Source organism: Salmo salar, chromosome 06 (assembly GCF_965601325.2).
Source record: "Salmo salar chromosome 06, fSalSal1, whole genome shotgun sequence".
NCBI lineage: Eukaryota > Metazoa > Chordata > Actinopteri > Salmoniformes > Salmonidae > Salmo > Salmo salar.
The window spans coordinates 77208292-77228867 of record NC_138296.1 but is presented as its reverse complement, the minus strand read 5'-3'; the positions used below and the strand labels follow the sequence as shown (position 1 = coordinate 77228867).

The following is a 20576-nucleotide window of genomic DNA, read 5'->3' as shown; positions in this document are numbered from 1 at the left end:
ACGAAGTGAGTGAAGCAAAGCCAGACTGGCTGAGAGATATAAAGATGTCTGCTGCAGACTTCCACAGAAGAGATGGAGACAGAGGGAGAAAGGAGACAGACTCCTTAATGCACTGAATGTTTGATTTTTAAAATCTATATACAGTTACATATCGGGATAATATTTCTGACAATACATCGTATCGTTTTGACAATATCGCAATATTATTTTTGTGCTTATTTAACGAGTTACCGGTTTCCGAATTAACTCTTAAAGATAAAGATCTTACATTTCAGTCAGTAATTCATTAATTGTTACCTTCTAATCAGTGTCATTCTGAATATTGCAAAACTCTAGCATAAATGATGAATCAGCAATATACAAATTGGCTTCATTATTTATTTACTTACTAAATAAATCACACAGAATTACATAAACACAAACAGGATAGCTTACACATTGATGACTACATATTGGAGGTCGACCGATTATGATTTTTCAACGCCGATACCGATTATTGGAGGACCCAAAAAAAACCGATACCGATTAACCATCCGATTTAATTATTTATTTGTAATAATGACAATTACAACAATACTGAATGAACGCTGATTTTAACTTAATATAATACATCAATAAAATCAATTTGGCCTTAAATAAATAATGAAACCTGTTCAATTTGGTTTAAATAATGCAAAAACAAAGTGTTGGAGAAGAAAGTAAAAGTGCAATATGTGCCATGTAAAAAAGCTAACGTTTAAGTTCCTTGCTCAGAACATGAGAACATATGAAAGCTGGTGGTTCCTTTTAACAGGAGTCTTCAATATTCCCAGGTAAGAAGTTTTAGGTTGTAGTTATTATAGGAATTATAGGACTATTTCTCTCTATACGATTTGTATTTCATATACCTTTGACTATTAGATGTTCTTATAGGCACTTTAGTATTGCCAGTGTAACAGTACAGCTTCCGTCCCCCTCCTCGCCCCTACCTGGGCTTGAACCAGGAACACATCGACAACAGCCCCCCTCGAAGCAGCGTTACCCATGTAGAGTAAGGAGAACAACTACTCCAAGTCTCAGAGCGAGTGACGTTTGAAACGCTATTAGCGCGCACCCCGCTAACTAGCTAGCCATTTCACATGGGTTACACCAGCCTCATCTTGGGAGTTGACAGGCTTGAAGTCATAAACAGCGCAATGCATTGCGAAGGGCTGCTGGCAAAACGCACAAAAGTGCTATTTTGAATGAATGCTTACGAGCTTGCTGCTGCCTACCATCGCTCAGTCAGACTGCTCTATCAAATCATAGACTTAATTATAACATAATAACACACAGAAATACGAGCCTTAGGTCATTAATATGCTCGAATACGGAAACTATCATCTCAAAAACAAAACGTTATTCCTGTTACATTGCACAACCTTCAATGTTATGTTATAATTACGTAAAATTCTGGCAAATTAGTTCGCAATGAGCCAGGCGGCCCAAACTGTTCCATATACCCTGACTGCGTGGAATGAACACAAAATGACACAATTTCACCTGGTTAATAGTGCCTGCTAACCTGGATTTCTTTTAGCTAAATATGCAGTTTTAAAAATATATACTTCTGTGTATTGATTTTAAGAAAGGCATTGGTTAGTTAATGGTTAGGTACAGTCGTGCAACGATTGTGCTTTTTTCGCAAATGCGCTTTTGTTAAATCATCCCCCATTTGGCTTAGTCGGCTGTCTTTGTTAGGAAGAAATAGTCTTCACAGTTCGCAACGAACCAGGCGGCCCAAACGGCTGCATATACCCTGACTCTGCAAGAAAAGTGACACATTTTCCCTAGTTAAAAGAAATTCATGTTAGCAGGCAATATTAACTAAATATGCAATTTAAAAATATATACGCGTGTATTGATTTCAAGAAAGGCATTGATGCTTATGGTTGGAGCAACGTGTACCTAAGCGATTATATGCAACGCAGGACAGGCTAGATAAACTAGTAATATCATCAACCATGTGTAGTTAACTAGTGATTATGATTGATTGATTATTTTTTATAAGATAAGTTTAATGCTAGCTAGCAACTTACCTTGGCTTCTTACTGCATTCGCGTAACAGGCAGGCTCCTCGTGGAGTGCAATGTAAAGCAGGTGGTTAGAGCTTTGGACTAGTTAACTGTAAGGTTGCAAGATTGAATCCCTGAGCTGACAAGGTAAAAATCTGAAATCGGCCCTAATTAATCAGTCATTCCGATTAATCGGTCGACCTCTAATATAGACATAACCTGAAAGGCCACTCGGCAAGGAAGAAGCCACTGCTCCAAAACCGCCATAAAAAAAAGCCAGACTACGGTTTGCAACTGCACATGGAGACAAAGAGCATACTTTTTGGAGAAATGTCCTCTGGTCTGATGAAACAAAAATAGAACTGTTTGGCCATAATCACCATCATTATGTTTGAAGGAAAAAGGGGGAGGCTTTTAAGCCGAAGAACACCATCCCAACCGTGAAGCACGGGGGTGGCAGCATCATGTTGTGGGGGTGCTTTGCTGCAGGAGGGACTGCTGCACTTCACAAAATAGATGGCATCATGAGGAAGGAACATTATGTTGATATATTGAAGCAACATCTCAAGACATCAGTCAGGAAGTTAAAGCTTGGTCGCAAATGGGTCTTCCAAATGGACAATGACCCCAAGCATACTTCCAAAGTTGTGGCAAAATGGCTTAAGGACAACAAAGTCAAGGTATTGGAGTGGCCATCACAAAGCCTGACCTCAATCCTATAGAACATTTGTGGGCAGAACTGAAAAAGCGTGTGCGAGCAAGGAGGCCTACAAACCTGACTCAGTTACACCAGCTCTGTCAGGAGGAATGGGCCAAAATTCACCCAACTTATTGTGGGAAGCTTGTGGAAGGCTAACTGAAACGTTTGACCCAAGTTAAACAATTTAAAGGCAATGCTACCAAATACTAATTGAGTGTATGTACATTTCTGACCCACTGAGAATGTGATGAAAGAAATAAAAGCTTGAATAAATCATTCTCTCAAACTATTATTCTGACAAAATAAAGTGGTGATCCTAACTAACAGGGAATTTTTACTTGGATTAAATGTCAGGAATTGTGAAAAACTGAGTTTAAATGTATTTGACTAAGGTGTATGTAAACTTCTGACTTCAACTGTACACATCTACCTCAATTACTTCGCACCCCTACACATCTACTCATTACTGGTACCCCGTGTATACAGCCAAATTATCATTCCTCATTTTGTACTTATTCCTTTTTTCCTCTGCATTGTTGGGAAGTGCCCGTAAGTAAGCATTTCACTGTTCATCTAAACTTGCTGTTTACAAAGCATGTGACAAATAAAATGACTAATATTGTATCCTGAGGTCCCTGGCGATTCCCAGCCCTACTGAACCATACCCCAATGAGGAGGATAAAGAGATGCCATGTCCTTGGTACTTGTATGTCCTTTAGTCTGTAAGCCTCCCTTCCTTATTGATACAACACAATAGCCTGTCTGATGCCATAGACCACTGCTAGCAGCCTACAGGGAGACTAGTCTGACTATCACCCAGATGAGACGAGGAGAAATGTGCATCACACATCAATGACTGAACAGAACACAGTCCTTACGTACAATCTTTCACTCAGCATTCCATTCACACTTGCTCTCTCTCTCACTGTTCCTACCAGCCCATCTTCTGTCTGCTCTCCTGTGAATATTTATCTGTCAAAACTCTGTCACTGTTGTTGAGGTGAGACTGCACTGCAGCCATACAAGAAAAATGGGGCACCTATAAAGGACTGGAACCACTATCCTGGCTCCAGATCTGTTTGTCCTGGTTTTTGTTGGCAAATGGCGATAATAAATTGAATTTAATTTAAAGACTAATTTCCTTCATTTAAAATAAATTAACAGTACAGTGCATCTTTGTCAAGGTTAGCCCAAAAGCAGTTTCATCTTATTGTCCAATGGGAATCCATGCAGCCGTATCGTACTTAAAACATTCTCCATTCAGGCTCCATAAACTTGATTTAATGGCGAGAAGGTGGGAGAAAAAAACAGGGAAAATATGGATACTGGAGGTCGACCGATTAATCGGAATGGGCAAATAATTAGGGCCGATTTCAAGTTTTCATAAAAATCGGTAATCTGTATTTTTGGCCACCAATTTGCCGATTTTTTTTTATTACACCTTTATTTAACTAGGCAAGTCAGATTAAGAACACATTCTTATTTTCAATGACGGCCTAGGAACGGGGGATAACTGCCTTGTTCAGGGGGGGATTCGGGGATTCGTTTTTGCAACCTTCCGGTTACTAGTCCAACGCTCTAACCACCTGCCTTACATTGCACTCCACGAGAAGCCTGCATGGCAGGCTGACTACCTGTTACGCGAGGGAAGCAAGAAGCCAAGGTAAGTTGCTAGCTAGCATTAAACTTATCTTATAAAAAACGATCAATCTTAACATAATCAGTAGTTAACTACACATGGTTGATGATATTACTAGTTTATCTAACGTGTCCTGCGTTGCATATAATCGATGCGGTGCCTGTTAATTTCTCATCGAATCACAGCCTACTTCGACAAACGGGTGATGATTTAACAAGCGCATTTGCGAAAAAAGCACTGTCGTTGCACCAATGTACCTAACCATAAACATCAATGCCTTTCTTTAAAATCAATACACAAGTATATATTTTTAAACCTGCATATTTAGTTAATATTGCCTGCTAACATGAATTTGTGTCACTTCTCTTGCGTTCCGTGCAAGCAGTCAGGGTATATACAGCAGTTTGGGCCGCCTGGCTCATTGCAAACTGTGTGAAGTCCATTTATTCCTAACAAAGGCCGTAATTAATTTGCCAGAATTGTACATAATTATGACATAACATTGAAGGTTGTGCAATGTAACAGGAATATTTAGACTTAGGGATGCCACCCGTTAGATAAAATACGGAACGGTTGCGTATTTCACTGAAATAATAAAACGCTTCGTTTTCTAAATGATAGTTTCCGGATTCGACCATATTAATGACCAAAGGCTCGTATTTGTGTGTTATTATGTTATAATTAAGTTTATGATTTGATATTTGATATAGCAGTCTGACTGAGCGATGGTAGGCAGCAGCAGGCTCGTAAGCATTCATTCAAACAGCACCTTCGTGCGTTTTGCCAGCAGCTCTTCGCAATTCTTCAAGCATTGCGCTGTTTATGACTTCAAGCCTATCAACCCCCGAGATTAGGCTGGTGTAACCCATGTGAAATGGCTAGGTAGTTAGCGGGTGCGCGCTAATAGCGTTTCAAACGTCACTCGCTCTGAGACTTGGGAGTGGTTGTTCCCCTTGCTCTACATGGGTAACGCTGCTTCGAGGGTGGCTGTTGTCGATGTGTTCCTGGTTCAAGCGACGAGAGGGACGGAAGCTATACTGTTACACTGGCAATACTAAAGTGCCTATAAGAACATCCAATAGTCAAAGGTATATGAAATACAAATGGTAGAGAGAGAAATAGTCCTATAATAACTACAACCTAAAACTTCTTACCTGGGAATATTGAAGACTCATGTTAAAAGGAACCACCAGCTTTCATATGTTGTCATGTTCTGAGCAAGGAACTTAAACGTTAGCTTTTTTACATGGCACATATTGCACTTTTACTTTCTTCTCCAACACTTTGTTTTTACATTATTTAAACCAAATTTTTCATTATTTATTTGAGGCTAAATTGATAGTATTTATGTATTATATTAAGTTAAAATAAGTGTTCATTCAGAATTGTTTGTTGTAATTGTCATTATTACAAACAAATACAACTTTTCAAACAAAAATAGGCCGATTAATCGGTATCGGCTTTTTTTGGTCTTACAATAATCGGCATCCGTATTGAAAAATCATAATCGGTCGACCTCAAATGCATACTTTAGGAAACACAACTTTCCATCACCATTCTAGTGGCTAAACGCTAGTCCCAATGTTGCGATGGTGTTCAGCCAATCAGGTTGCAGCAGTCTGTGTTTACACTTGGTCCTAACCTATACACAATGTCAGGAAGTAGCATTAGCCACAGAGCATGGAGGAAAATGCTGTTTCATTTTTAAAAAACGCACATATTTCCCCGTTTTCTCGCCATTACAGTTAAGGAGGAAATCGACGCCTTTGTAGCCTGGTTGGAGAATGTTTTATGTACGAAGCGTCCACATGGGATAGGACAGTATAGCCAATTGGACGGTAAAATGGAATGACTCAATATCGCCATCTGCCGGCCTGTAGACTATGTTCAGGTATAATCTCAAACCTCGTGCGTCAAACTGGAAAGTTTAAATTTACTGAACACCGAACAACCTGTTGCACAATTGAAGACATATTTCGATTATCATGACAGAGTAACTAATGTTAAGTTTCAAATGGTCAATAAATCAGTAAAACACTCAAGAGGGTAAGCAAATATTAATTTTGCAATGTGTAATTGTATCCACAACAGCTTGGCTACATTGACGTATACGTTAGTACATCATATTGTTTACATTTTGGATCGTTGTTGTTGTGACATAATTCTTCAAATCCGACATTAACACTTTAATCTATATCTTTGGCATACTCTTTTAACCTGCAATAAAACTAAACCCCCCCTTAATATTAAGTCAACAGTAGCCCGTATAGTTTTACTTCAAGTTTTTTACAAACAAAAAAGTTCAGTGAGTTCAACTTCAAGCTAGCTAGCTAAATAAAGGACGGTAGCGAGCTAACGTTAACTGTTGTGAATCACAAGGGTTCCTTTTGAGTTCCCTTCCCCCACAACAAGCTAACTAGCAATAGCCTGTCATTTCTTTATATATAGCGATAAACACGGTTAGCAATACAACATGCTTATCGATAACATTCAACACGTCAACAGCCCCGTGTCTCTTTGTTTTAAGCTGTCGAGTACACACCAAGACAGGCTAGCTAGCAGGCTAATGTCTTTCCTGCCAGTCAGTGGGCCAGTGCGGTAGACTGTAGCAGGGGCAACAAAGGGAACTCAACTTGGAGCTAGCAACGAGCTAACCTGCAAGCTATCAGTCAAGCAATGGCGTTCGTGTTAATGGCAAGCTTTTTAATTAATGCATGCAAAGCCACATTTATTCGTAAAATAAATTGTTGGTGTCAAATATTGTACACTTTTAAAAAAAAAGAAAGAAGCAATGAGAACCGGCTTGAGGCCAAAGCTAGCAAGCATAGCTTGCCGGGCAGTGGAGAAAATAACCCGCTTACATGTTCTTCATGTTCTTCATTCCTGGCGGAAGATCGGGTCCTGGACGAGATGAAGAGAGTGCTCGGCTCATGCCGAGAGCTCTTTCTTGTGTTCACCATGATTTTTCAGTTTATTTGCACTTGTTTAGTCTGTCTATCCGTCTGTACACTGCCTCAGTGAGCACGGCATTGAAGCGCCATTTCTCTTTCGCTAGTTCTCCTGGCAAAATTCGCTCGCGGACCACTTCCGCTTTGCAATGCTAACTTGTCAGTCCAGGGACTAGACTTCAGAAATACCAAAGTTTTGTTATTTGATGAGGATATATAAAATGTTTAATTGAAAGAGTTGCATGTAGCTATATCACACACACACACACATATATATATATCTTTTTTAAGTTTGCCACTCTACTCTACTACAGCTGGCTAGCTATCTAATCTGACTGAAGTCAAGTAAGTCATTTCAGTTTTCCAAAAACGTTCGTATTTTACTGGTTTAAACCAATTACTTGTAGCTAATATAAGGGACATTTTCTTTGTAAAATGTAACGGTTATTTAATTGTCTCGTTTAATAATAATGAACTGATAATACTGAGTTTATTCGATTAAATGTGATATTTCACTTGATAAAATAATAAATGTCTCCTGCTGTCTGCAATTTACAGTCGAGCCACGTGCGCGCGTGCAGCTGTTGTTTTGGTTTGCAGCCAGAGCACAACTGGACGGAAATGATGAACATGCAAATAACTGATTCATTGTTCATTGTAGTAGCCTACCTGTAATTCATTTCTTAAGACTGTTTAGCCATGTTTATTTTGCACTGCCAATCAGTAGAATGTCCTACTATTTCATCAAGCATATTGCTAAAATGCTGAAAGTGTCTCTGACTCACTGTGCTTATAGGCCACACAACAACACCATATGCATCGTGTGTGTGTGTGAGAGAGAGAGGGTGAATACTACCGGTGTTGGCCATCTGAGCTGACCATCTGTTTTGTTCTTGTTGAACGTGTGATGGATGGGTCTAAAACGGAGAATATTCCGTCTATCATACTAAGCATTTCTTTAACTATGCACAAAATACCATGAATCACAAACACCTCAATTATCCTACAGTATGGCATATAGTATTTTTAGTTTATAAAGTATTAAATAGTCTATTTCAGTCTGAAACTACTACCAAAACAAAGCACTACCCGCTGAGCTCAGTCAACACCACAGAGGCCAAACCAGATACCGCGTTCAAGTAGTAGTCGGAACCAGGAATCTCGGACATTTTCGACTTGCTAACTGGTTGAACGCGGCACGTGTATAACTACAACCAGTTAGCAAGCGAGTTTCCTAGGATCGACTATAACGTGAACGCTTCAAGTGAGCTGCTAGTGAAAACATTACGGCAGCCGGAGCGCATTGACGGCGCTGACGTCAAAGAAATTGCTCATCAGAAACTTGGCTGTAGCCTAGCAGCCCATGATTAAGACGAGAACACGAACTGGTAAAACAATTATATGTATAGCCTATTTCTGTGCAAACGCTAATATGTAATCACAACTCGATGAGCGATGCATTTTAGGCATATATTTTCAGGGAATCACAGTTGCAAAATACGTTGTCTGCTAGACGCGCCTTATGTAATTCTGTCGCATGTTGAAATGTGTGCGTGAATCCGTGAGATATTTGATAAAGGTGATATAAATATATATTGTGCAAACTAATATTTCGATCTATTAATCACAGGCAGGAACTACTATTTTGTAGCCTAGATAGTAGGCCTACATTCTCAATAGATCCGGGCTTTCAATGGTTTTATTCAAGCCTACAATTGCATAGCTAAGTCGATTGCACTGTCATGTCGTGATCTATCAAAACAAATTGTTAATAGTCTGATTTGGCACTTGAGCATGCGTATATGGTGCCTTTAAAATTATGGAATGATATTGATTATATACACTGCTCAAAGAAATAAAGGGAACACTTAAACAACACAATGTAACTCCAAGTCAATCACACTTCTGTGAAATCAAACTGTCCACTTAGGAAGCAACACTGATTGACAATAAATTTCACATGCTGTTGTGCAAATGGAATAGACAAAAGGTGGAAATTATAGGCAATTAGCAAGACACCCCCAATAAAGGAGTGGTTCTGCAGGTGGTAATCACAGACCACTTCTCAGTTCCTATGCTTCCTGGCTGATGTTTTGGTCACTTTTGAATACTGGCGGTGCTTTCACTCTAGTGGTAGCATGAGACGGAGTCTACAACCCACACAAGTGGCTCAGGTAGTGCAGCTCATCCAGGATGGCACATCAATGCGAGCTGTGGCAAGAAGGTTTGCTGTGTCTGTCAGCGTAGTGTCCAGAGCATGGAGGCGCTACCAGGAGACAGGCCAGTACATCAGGAGACGTGGAGGAGGCCGTAGGAGGGCAACAACCCAGCAGCAGGACCGCTACCTCCGCCTTTGTGCAAGGAGGAGCAGGAGAAGCACTGCCAGAGCCCTGCAAAATGGTATGAGGGCCCGACGTCCACAGGTGGGGGTTGTGCTTACAGCCCAACACCGTGCAGGACGTTTGGCATTTGCCAGAGAACACCAAGATTGGCAAATTCGCCACTGGCGCCCTGTGCTCTTCACAGATGAAAGCAGGTTCACACTGAGCACGTGACAGACGTGACAGAGTCTGGAGACGCCGTGGAGAACGTTCTGCTGCCTGCAACATCCTCCAGCATGACCGGTTTGGCGGTGGGTCAGTCATGGTGTGGGGTGGCATTTCTTTGGGGGGCCGCACAGCCCTCCATGTGCTCGCCTGAGGTAGCCTGACTGCCATTAGGTATCGAGATGAGATCCTCAGACCCCTTGTGAGACCATATGCTGGTGCGGTTGGCCCTGGGTTCCTCCTAATGCAAGACAATGCTAGACCTCATGTGGCTGGAGTGTGTCAGCAGTTCCTGCAAGAGGAAGGCATTGATGTTATGGACTGGCCTGCCCGTTCCCCAGACCTGAATCCAATTGAGCACATCTGGGACATCATGTCTCGCTCCATCCACCAACGCCACGTTGCACCACAGACTGTCCAGGAGTTGGCGGATGCTTTAGTGCAGGTCTGGGAGGAGATCCCTCAGGAGACCATCCGCCACCTCATCAGGAGCATTCCCAGGCGTTGTAGGGAGGTCATACAGGCACGTGGAGGCCACACACACTACTGAGCCTCATTTTGACTTGTTTTAAGGACATTACATCAAAGTTGGATCAGCCTGTAGTGTGGTTTACCACTAATTTTGAGTGTGACTCCAAATCCAGACCTCCATGGGTTGATAAATTGGATTTCCATTGATTATTTTTGTGTGATTTTGTTGTCAGCACATTCAACTATGTAAAGAAAAAAGTATTTAATAAGATTATTTCATTCATTCAGATCTAGGATGTGTTGTTTAAGTGTTCCCTTTATTTTTTTGAGCAGTATAGTTGTTCCAACTGCTGTCTTAAAAGCATCACAACAAGTAATATCCCATATTCTTCATGTCAGAGTTTTCTTCCCTGATGTGTTTTGTCAGATGGACAACAGCAGAACACATCATGAAAGACATTGACACGAGAGGGAGTGACAAAGATGATACCTGGTGAGTGATCTGAAAGAACTAACACCCAAGGACTTACACATTTGGAAGTCACTTTTATCAGTTACCTTCATAATTGTTCCAGGTGTGATGGGACAGAGAACGAGGAAGAGGAGGTTCCTATAAGAAGAAGTTTCTCTGTGGAGGATCTTCTGGATGAGGTGGAGAAAATCAGCAATGTTGCCTCTGGAGGCTCAAAGGTCAGGAAACAAACAGGAAGTCCTGCATCTAGAGTCTACAGTATCTCTCAACCCGATTATATTGTTATGATCACTACTCATACACATTCATCCTGTTGATGTCTGTGGTTGTCCTGTGGTGGTGGATGTTCAAGGTGAAGGTGGTGGTGAGACTGTGGAAGGATGGCTTCACCCTGAATGACGAGGAGTTCAGGAGCTACTCTGTACAGGAGAACCAGGATTTCCTGGAAGCCATCAAACGAGGGTATGGCAACTATTCTTTCTTTAATATACTAGGTTATTTGATCAAATATCCCGTTTATATATACTTTAGCTTTTTTCCTGATCTTCCCATCCTTTCCTTGCTGATTTATCTACCAGTTATGTTCTTATCTTCTCTCTGTAAAATGTATTGATTGATTGGTTGGTTGACTGGCCTGTCTGTCCGGTTCCAGTGAGCTGCCTGTGGAGTTGGAGAGCAGGGCAGAGGAGGAGGAACTGGAGGTGAATGTAGAGGATCTAACAGAGGAGGCGTATGTTCCCAGGAAGAAGACCTTTCACCCCTTCAGTGGGCCAGGGTACAGGCTGGGCAGGTGAGACATGCAATGAGACAGACAGCCGGACAGACATACAGACATACGGACAGACAGGGAGAGAGAAGGCGGCTGGGAAGGTGAGACGGCTCAGTCAGAAGTTCTTGCAATTTCCTTGGTGGTTGTCATGCTATATTATAGCACTAGGTGTCACTCTAAAACATCTTCAAAGTTTTGTCATGTGACATTTTCAAAGAGTTGACTGTGTATGCGTGTGTGTCCAGTGTTGCTCCCAGAGTAGTGGTCCGGTCTCCATCGGTGCACGAGGAGGGGGAGTTCCTCCCGATCCCCATGATAACACTGGACCACGGCCTCCCTGTCACCTCTCTGCAAATCTGGTTGGCTGACGGCAGGAGGCTGGTGCAGAGGTTCAACTTATCACACAGGTGGATATAACACTGATACAACCCCTCATACTATCCACACAAAAACAATCTTTTGTCAAAATGCAAAATCATGATGATTTGGTCAGTGACACTTTGCTTCTTGAAAGTCCAATATCTTGAAAACTTGACTGCTGACATGTTTTGCATGTCAGCAGTCAAGTTTGTATCAACAGTGGACTTATGAACTATATTTTGGTATTTTTTTCTTTCGAGTGAATTTTCCCTTTAACAGTATATGAACTCACTGTATAGAAATGTGTCTGTCCTAGAGTGCCCTCCCTAAGCAGTTGATCCTTACATCCATGATTCTTATAAGCTCAGTACACTGAATAAGCCAGGTCTTTTAACTTACTGACTATGACATAATCGTTCATATTCATCCTCGCTTGATCTAGCGTGCCTTACTCTGCACATGGGCCATGTTATCCCCTACCACAGGGCATCTTGTTACAGTGAAGTCGGAAGTTTACATACACCTTAGCCAAATACATTTAAACTCAGTTTTTCACAATTCCTGACATTTAATCCTAGTAAAAAATCCCTGTCTTAGGTCAGTTAGGATCACCACTTTATTTTAAGAATGTGAAATGTCAGAATAAAAGTACAGAGAATGATTTATTTCAGGTTTAATTACTTTCATCACATTCCCAGTGGGTCAGAAGTTTACATACACTCAACTAGTATTTGGTAGGTATTGCCTTTAAATTGTTTAACTTGGGTCAAACGTTTCAGTTAGCCTTCCATAAGCTTCCCACAATAAGTTGGGTGAATTTTGGCCCATTCCTCCTAACAGAGCTGGTGTAACTGAGTCAGGTTTGTAGGCCTCCTTGCTCGCACACGCTTTATCAGTTCTGCCCACACATGTTCTATAGGATTGAGGTCAGGGCTTTGTGATGGCCACTCCAATACCTTGACTTTGTTGTCCTTAAGCTATTTTGCCACAACTTTGGAAGTATGCTTAGGGTCATTGTCCATTTGGAAGGCCCATTTGCGACCAAGCTTTAACTTCCTGACTGATGTCTTGAGATGTTGCTTCAATATATCCACATAATGTTCCTTCCTCATGAAGCCATCTATTTTGTGAAGTGCAGCAGTCCCTCCTGTAGCAAAGCACCTCCACAACATGATGCTGCCACTCCCGTGCTTCACGGTTGGGATGGTGTTCTTCGGCTTGCAAGCCTCCCCCTTTTTCCTCCAAACATAATGATGGTCATTATGGCCAAACAGTTCTATTTTTGTTTCATCAGAACAGAGGACATTTCTCCAAAAAGTACGATCTTTGTCCCCATGTGCAGTTGCAAACCGTAGTCTGGCTTTTTTATGGCAGTTTTGGAGCAGTGGTTTCTTCCTTGCTGAGCGGCCTTTCAGGTTATGTCGATATAGGACTCGTTTTACTGTGGATATAGATACTGTTTCCTCCAGCATCTTCACAAGGTCCTTTGCTGCTGTTCTGGGATTGAGTTGCACTTTTTGCACCAAAGTACGTTCATCTCAAGGAGACAGAACGCATCTCCTTCCTGAGCGGTATGACGGCTGCGTGGTCCCATGGTGTTTATACTTGCGTACTATTGTTAGTACAGATGAACGTGGTACCTTCAGGCGTTTGGAAATTGCTCCCAAGGATGAACCAGACTTGTGGAGGTCTGCAATTTTTTTTTCTGAGGTCTTGGCTGATTTCTTTTGATTTTCCCATGATGTCAAGCAAAGAGGCACTGAGTTTGAAGGTAGGCCTTGAAATACAGTGCCTTGCGAAAGTATTCGGCCCCCTTGAACTTTTCGACCTTTTGCCACATTTCAGGCTTCAAACATAAAGATATAAAACTGTAATTTTTTGTGAAGAATCAACAACAAGTGGGACACAATCATGAAGTGGAACGAAATTTATTGGATATTTCAAACCTTTTTAACAAATAAAAAACTGAAAAATTGGGCGTGCTAAATTATTCAGCCCCCTTAAGTTAATACTTTGTAGCGCCACCTTTTGCTGCGATTACAGCTGTAAGTCGCTTGGGGTATGTCTCTATCAGTTTTGCACATCGAGAGACTGAAATTTTTGCCCATTCCTCCTTGCAAAACAGCTCAAGCTCAGTGAGGTTGGCTGGAGAGCGTTTGAACAGCAGTTTTCAGTTCTTTCCACAGATTCTCGATTGGATTCAGGTCTGGACTTTGACTTGGCCATTCTAACACCTGGATATGTTTATTTGTGAACCATTCCATTGTAGATTTTGCTTTATGTTTTGGATCATTGTCTTGTTGGAAGACAAATCTCCGTCCCAGTCTCAGGTCTTTTGCAGACTCCATCAGGTTTTCTTCCAGAATGGTCCTGTATTTGGCTCCATCCATCTTCCCATCAATTTTAACCATCTTCCCTGCCCCTGCTGAAGAAAAGCAGGCCCAAACCATGATGCTGCCACCACCATGTTTGACAGTGGGGATGGTATGTTCAGGGTGATGAGCTGTGTTGCTTTTACGCCAAACATAACGTTTTGCATTGTTGCCAAAAAGTTAGATTTTGGTTTCATCTGACCAGAGCACCTTCTTCCACATGTTTGGTGTGTCTCCCAGGTGGCTAGTGGCAAACTTTAAAGGACACTTTTTATGGATATCTTTAAGAAATGGCTTTCTTCTTGCCACTCTTCCATAAAGGCCAGATTTGTGCAGTATACGACTGATTGTTGTCCTATGGACAGAGTCTCCCACCTCAGCTGTAGATCTCTGCAGTTCATCCAGAGTGATCATGGGCCTCTTGGCTGCATCTCTGATCAGTCTTCTCCTTGTATGAGCTGAAAGTTTAGAGGGACGGCTGGGTCTTCGTAGATTTGCAGTGGTCTGATACTCCTTCCATTTCAATATTATCGCTTGCACAGTGCTCCTTGGGATGTTTAAAGCTTGGGAAATCTTTTTGTATCCAAATCCGGCTTTAAACTTCTCCACAACAGTATCTCGGACCTGCCTGGTGTGTTCCTTGTTCTTCATGATGCTCTCTGCGCTTTAAACGGACCTCTGAGACTATCACAGAGCAGGTGCATTTATAAGGAGACTTGATTACACACAGGTGGATTCTATTTATCATCATTAGTCATTTAGGTCAACATTAGATCATTCAGAGATCCTCACTGAACTTCTGGAGAGAGTTTGCTGCACTGAAATTAAAGGGGCTGAATAATTTTGCACGGCCAATTTCTACGTTTTTTATTTGTTAAAGAAGTTTGAAATATCCAATAAATTTCGTTCCACTTCATGATTGTGTCCCACTTGTTGTTGATTCTTCACAAAAAATTACAGTTTTATATCTTTATGTTTGAAGCCTGAAATGTGGCAAAAGGTCAAAGTTCAACGGGGCCGAATACATTCGCAAGGCACTGTACATCCACAGGTACACTTTCAATTCACTCAAATGATGTCAATTAGCCTATCAGAAGCATCTAAAGCCATGACTTCATTTTCTGGATTTTTTCAAGCTGTTTAAAGACAGTCAATTTAGTGTATGTAAACGTCTGACCCACTGGAATTATAAGTGAAATAATCTGTCTGTAAACAATTGTTGGAAAAATTACTTGTGTCATGCACAAAATAGATGTCCTAACCAACTTGCCAAACTATGGTTTGTTAACAAGAAATTTGGGGAGTGGTTGAAAAACGAGTTTTAATGACTCGAAACCTAAGTGTATGTAAACCTCCGACTTCAATTGTATATCATATAATTAGAATTCCCAGAACAGGCACTCCAATTTAAGTCAAAGTTCCATATTGGTTGTGACGGGAAGATGTACCGGTATGTCCATTCTTTACATTCTATTTCTATCTGTGTTCTGTCTCCTGCTGCATGGGGCCTGCTGACTGCAGAAAACCTGATGTGACAGTGTAGATCGATACGATCCCTAGAAAGGGTTTGTGTAACTGAGATGCAGGATTTATTATGTAACAGTTAGCTGAGCGAGACAGGGAGAGAAGTATGGGCTCTCTATGGGGCTTCATATCGATATGAGATCATGTTTACTATATACAGTACATTCAGAAATTATTCAGACCCTTTGGCTTTTTCCACATTTTGTTAGCTTACTGCCTCATTCTAAAATGGATTTAATAGTTTTTTTCCCCTCATCAATTTACACACAATACCCCATAATGTCAAAGCAAAAACAGATTTTTAGAATATTTAGCAATTTTTATTTTTTTATTTTTTTACTACTGAAATATACATTTACATAAGTATTCAGACCCAGTACTTATTCAGACCCAGTACTACTCAGTACTTTGTTGAAGCACCTTTGGCAGCAATTACAGCCTCGAGTCTTCTTGGCTATGACGCTACAAGCTTGGCACACCTGTATTTGAGGAGTTTCTCCCATTCTACTTACAGATTCTCTCAAGCTCTGTCAGGTTGGATGGGGGAACGTTGCTGCACAGCTATTTTCAGGTCTCTTCACCGATGTTCGATTGGGTTCAAGTCCGGGCTCTGGCTGGGCCACTCAAGGACATTCAGAGACTTGTCCCGAAGCCACTCCTGTGTTGTTTTGGCTGTGTGCTTAGGATCGTTGTCCTGTTAGACTGGGGTGAAGGTTCACCTTCCAAGGTCCTGAGTGCTCTGGAGCAGGTTTTCAACAAGGATCTCTCTGTACATTGCTCTGTTCATCTTTCCCTCAATCCTGACTAGTCTCCCAGTCCCTGCCGCTGAAAAACATCCCCACAGCATGATGATGCTGCCACTACCATGCTTCACCGTAAGGGTGGTGCCAGGTTTCTTCCAGACTTGACACTTGGCATTCAGGCCAAAAAGTCCAACCTTGGTTTCATCAGACCAGAGAATCTTGTTTCTCATGGTCTGAGAGTCTTTAGGTGACTTTTGGCAAACTCCAAGTGGGATGTCATGTGCCTTTTACTGAGGAGTGGCTTCTGTTTAGCCACACTACCATAAAGGCCTGATTGGTGGAGTGCTGCAGAGAAGGTTGTCCTTTTGGAAGGTTCTCCCATCTCTACAGAGGAGCTCTGTCACAGTGACCATTGGGTTCTTGGTGTCACCACCCTGACCAAGGCCCTTCTCCCCCGATTGCTCAGTTTGGCTGGGCGGACAGCTCTAGAAAGTGTCTTGACGGTTCCAAACTTCTTCCATTTAAGAATGATGGAGGCCACTGTGTTCTTGGGGACCTTCAATGCTGCAGAACATTTTTTGTTACCCTTCCCCATATCTGTGCCTCGTCACAATTCTGTCTTGGAGCTCGATGGACAATTCCTTCGACCTCATGGCTTGGTTTTTGCTCTGACATGCACTGTCAACTGTGGGACCTTATATATCATGTCCAATCAGTTGAATTTACCACAGGTGGACTGGAATCAAGTTGTATAAACATCTCAAGGATGATCAATGGAAACAGGATGCACCTGAGCTCAGTTTAGAGTTTCATATCAAAGGGTCTGAATACTTATGTAAATAATGTATTTCTGTTTTTGCTTTGTCATTATGGGGTATTGTGTGTAGATTGATGGGGAAAAAATATTTTAATCCATTTTAGAATAAGGCTGTAATGTAACAAAATGTGGAAAAAGTAAAGGGTTTGAATAGTTTCTGAATGCACTGTATGTTGTTGAAGTACAATAGATGTCCGTAATCACCCCCCAGACACACCTGCCTAATTTGATGGGTCATGTAATCATTCTCTTGCGAAGTGGAGTCTTTTGTTTGAACATGTAACTAGCTAGCTAAACAGTGAACCATAATCCTAACCCATAGCTACAGTACAAACGGATTGTCATAGCTAGCCTCCATGCAGGAAATTCTGAAGTGTGAATCTGCCGGTAGCTAAAGCTAACCAACTAGGTTCAATGTTAGCTAGCTAGCTAACATTGGGCTATAACTAGTAATGCAGATGGATTTCTGAGATACAAATAATATTATTAGACAGATCATACATTTAACGTTAGCTAGCGAGCCAGCGAGCTAACGTTTGGTAGTTAGTGAACAGTACGCTTAAACTTGCAATGAAAATGGCTTTCTGACACAAAATTTTAAAAAACGTATCTTATTTGAAAATGTAGCTAGACTCATACCCCTATACATTGATGAACTCTTCACAACAGCGAGTCTTTTCCATTTGGTTTGTCGCTAGCTTCAGCTTGTTTGGCCCGTTGTTGTGTCAAGTCACACTGACCATGTGCAGAAAGTAGTCCATTACAACTTTTTCCCAGTGATCTTTGTTGATTGCACCGGCCCATTTCTGGGCAGCAATGTTGTTGGGAGCAGTAGCAACACTTAAAAAAAAAATCCACGGTAGCAAGGATTATCTACACATACTGTATTTACACTACCGTTCAAAAGTTTGGGGTCACTTAGAAATTTCCTTGTTTTTGAAAGATAAGCCCCAAAAAATTGTCCATTAAAATAACGTCAAATTGATCAGAAATACAGTGTAGACATTGTCAATGTTGTAAATGACTGTTTTAGCTGGAAACAGCATGCTAATTTTGTGTGTATGTTTGTGTGCCTGCATGAGTCCCTCTATGCGTCTGTATGTGTGAGCTCATCTCTGTGTTGTCCTCCGCAGGATTAGTGACGTTCACGACTATGTCCAGCGCTGTCAGAGGAACGGCTCACCTTTCATCTTGACCACCTCACTTCCTTTCCGCGAGCTCCGGGAGGAGGAGCTAAGTCTGGAGCAGGCGGACCTAGCTAATGCTGTTATCGTCCAGAGGCCCCTCAACACAGAGGCCCCCTTCGGACACTCCTGAGTCCTGACCAATCAGAACATTCACAGAGACCCTGAAATCCCACCCACTGGTCACACACCCTTTTCCCAACAGAAACATCCCTCTTAGTTCACTCCTGAAGTGAAGGCAATACTCATATACAGTAGTCCCTCTGGTCTGTCCAGGGTGGAGATGTTGCTCCCAGTCCCCAGTCACAGCCCCCTTACATTCATCCAAGCCTCCTCTACTCCCCTCTTCCCTCTGTAACTGCTGACATCTCACATCACTCCTTGAGCATCAACAGGGCTCCAACTGCCTCCACTACCGCTCTAGCAATGTGATGAAAACCCAACACAGCCAATTCAGACGTATCTTCCTATGTGTCTGTCAATCAGTCCTGTAAAATGTTCCCCAAGCTCAACACGTCTTCCTATTCTGTAACTATTACCAAGGATATGGAATACACTGTGAATGTTGCGCACTATTTTAAAGTGCATTAATGTTAATGTGGAGTGTGTGATTGGTGGTTATTAAGCGGCTGATAGTCTAGCGTGCGTCAAAACATTCTGCATCATTCTGTTTTTATGGAAAAGGTGCAATCACATTTAACATTTGACTGCAGTGGGCTAAATCAGGGTCACACAGTGTGTTTCTTGGTAGTCTTAAACAAATCTACTTTGAAACAAAAGTATACACCTCACACATGGAAACTGATTCCATGTCTTTAAATGTACAGTACACTATGCACCACACCTGCTTACTTCCTGATCAATAATAAACTACTTCAACTATCCAATCATTTTCTTGCTGCTTTAGACTTTTTCTCAACTGATAATGGAAAGTTTAGCTGTACAATTCTTTAGGAAGGGATTGCTTGAATACTAACCATTTTACATAAAAGATATACATACAATATATTTGGTGTGGTGAAATAGTTTTAATTGACATTTTAGTCATTTAGAAGATGCTCTTATCCAGAGCCACTTACATTGGTGCATTCTATAATGAGACTCCATTTTCACTTGACATGCCTTTTGGTTTTCCAGTTTTCCACTTGAGTGAGGCCAGTGTTCAGCTGTGTGTGTGTGTGTGTGTCCTGTTCTCTCCCCGGGCCCTGCCTGGTCACGGCAAGATGAATACCATTATGCATCTTCAATATTTGAAGCCACAAGGACCACACGAGACATGAGAGAGAAGAGGACTCAAGGAGAGTAATGTGAGAGCCCCGGGGGTGGTCAATATAAGAGGGGGGGCAGAGTAGACACAGCTGGAAATACCTTGGACATTGAATCTAATATCAATATTTTGATCATCATTAGGCCTAAAACCAGACATAGGCCTAGGTATTTTCTTTGTCTTAGCGTGTGCTCTTCAGGCCTGGCGGCCTGCCAGCATGGTCCTGGAGTAAAAGAGAACGCATTTCCTCTCCGCAACATATTTAATAACACTAAGCACGCCTGGAATTACATCCCATATTTTTCTTTCCAAAAGGGGCTTTTTACCTAAGCCACTATATACCTTTCATTTGCGCATTCCTCTTCACGCATTATTTAGCATTATTTGAAACGTATGGAGTAATGCGGCTCCTATGAGCGATTTCCTTATTGTGATATCTTTCAGAGGAGAATGTTTGGAATGTGTGAAGAATTCTGGAGGGTTTGGCTGGGTTCTCTGCTTCAGGTTTCTGGGCCCTGGCAGCTGGCAGGGTCTCTGAGAGAACAAACACTTGAGGGAGATTAACCTCTAACAATGTAAAAAGCATGGGATAGTCCTACTGGTATATGTTTATTATAGGCCTGTGTGTTCAGACTGCTGAACACTTGAACTGGACTGACCAGTTACGCACACACCCAGACAGACATTCACACATCCACACACACAATCATCGTAGGTGATAATGAATCGTG

At 41.6% G+C, this 20576-nt stretch overlaps 2 protein-coding genes across 4 annotated transcripts in view; one reads left to right on the top strand and one right to left on the bottom strand.

Annotated features, from left to right (window-relative positions):
- Positions 1-7515, bottom strand: part of LOC106608046 (ATPase family AAA domain containing 2B) — a 139451-nt gene extending 131936 nt beyond the window's left edge. Inside the window, exon 1 of one of the 2 annotated variants that reach the window (XM_014205715.3) lies at positions 7234-7515. In XM_014205715.3, the coding sequence (XP_014061190.2) occupies positions 7234-7332 (99 nt within the window). In that variant the 5' untranslated portion in view covers positions 7333-7515. The remainder of the gene's footprint in view (positions 1-7233) is intronic. The other variant, XM_014205714.3, reaches the window with a different exon arrangement.
- A 1051-nt stretch (positions 7516-8566) lies between these two features.
- Positions 8567-19468, top strand: ubxn2a (UBX domain protein 2A). Of its 2 annotated transcripts, none has more exons than XM_014205723.3 (7): positions 8567-8708; positions 10765-10830; positions 10913-11027; positions 11162-11271; positions 11462-11599; positions 11824-11985; positions 18528-19468. In XM_014205723.3, the coding sequence occupies exons 2-7, from the start codon at positions 10787-10789 to the stop codon at positions 18709-18711; spliced, it is 753 nt and encodes a 250-aa protein (XP_014061198.1). In that variant the 5' UTR covers positions 8567-8708; positions 10765-10786; the 3' UTR covers positions 18712-19468. The 2 variants fall into 2 exon arrangements, with proteins under 2 accessions (XP_014061198.1, XP_014061197.1); XM_014205722.3 differs by having other exon boundaries at positions 8578-8708; positions 10737-10830.
- The last annotated feature ends 1108 nt before the right edge of the window (positions 19469-20576 follow it).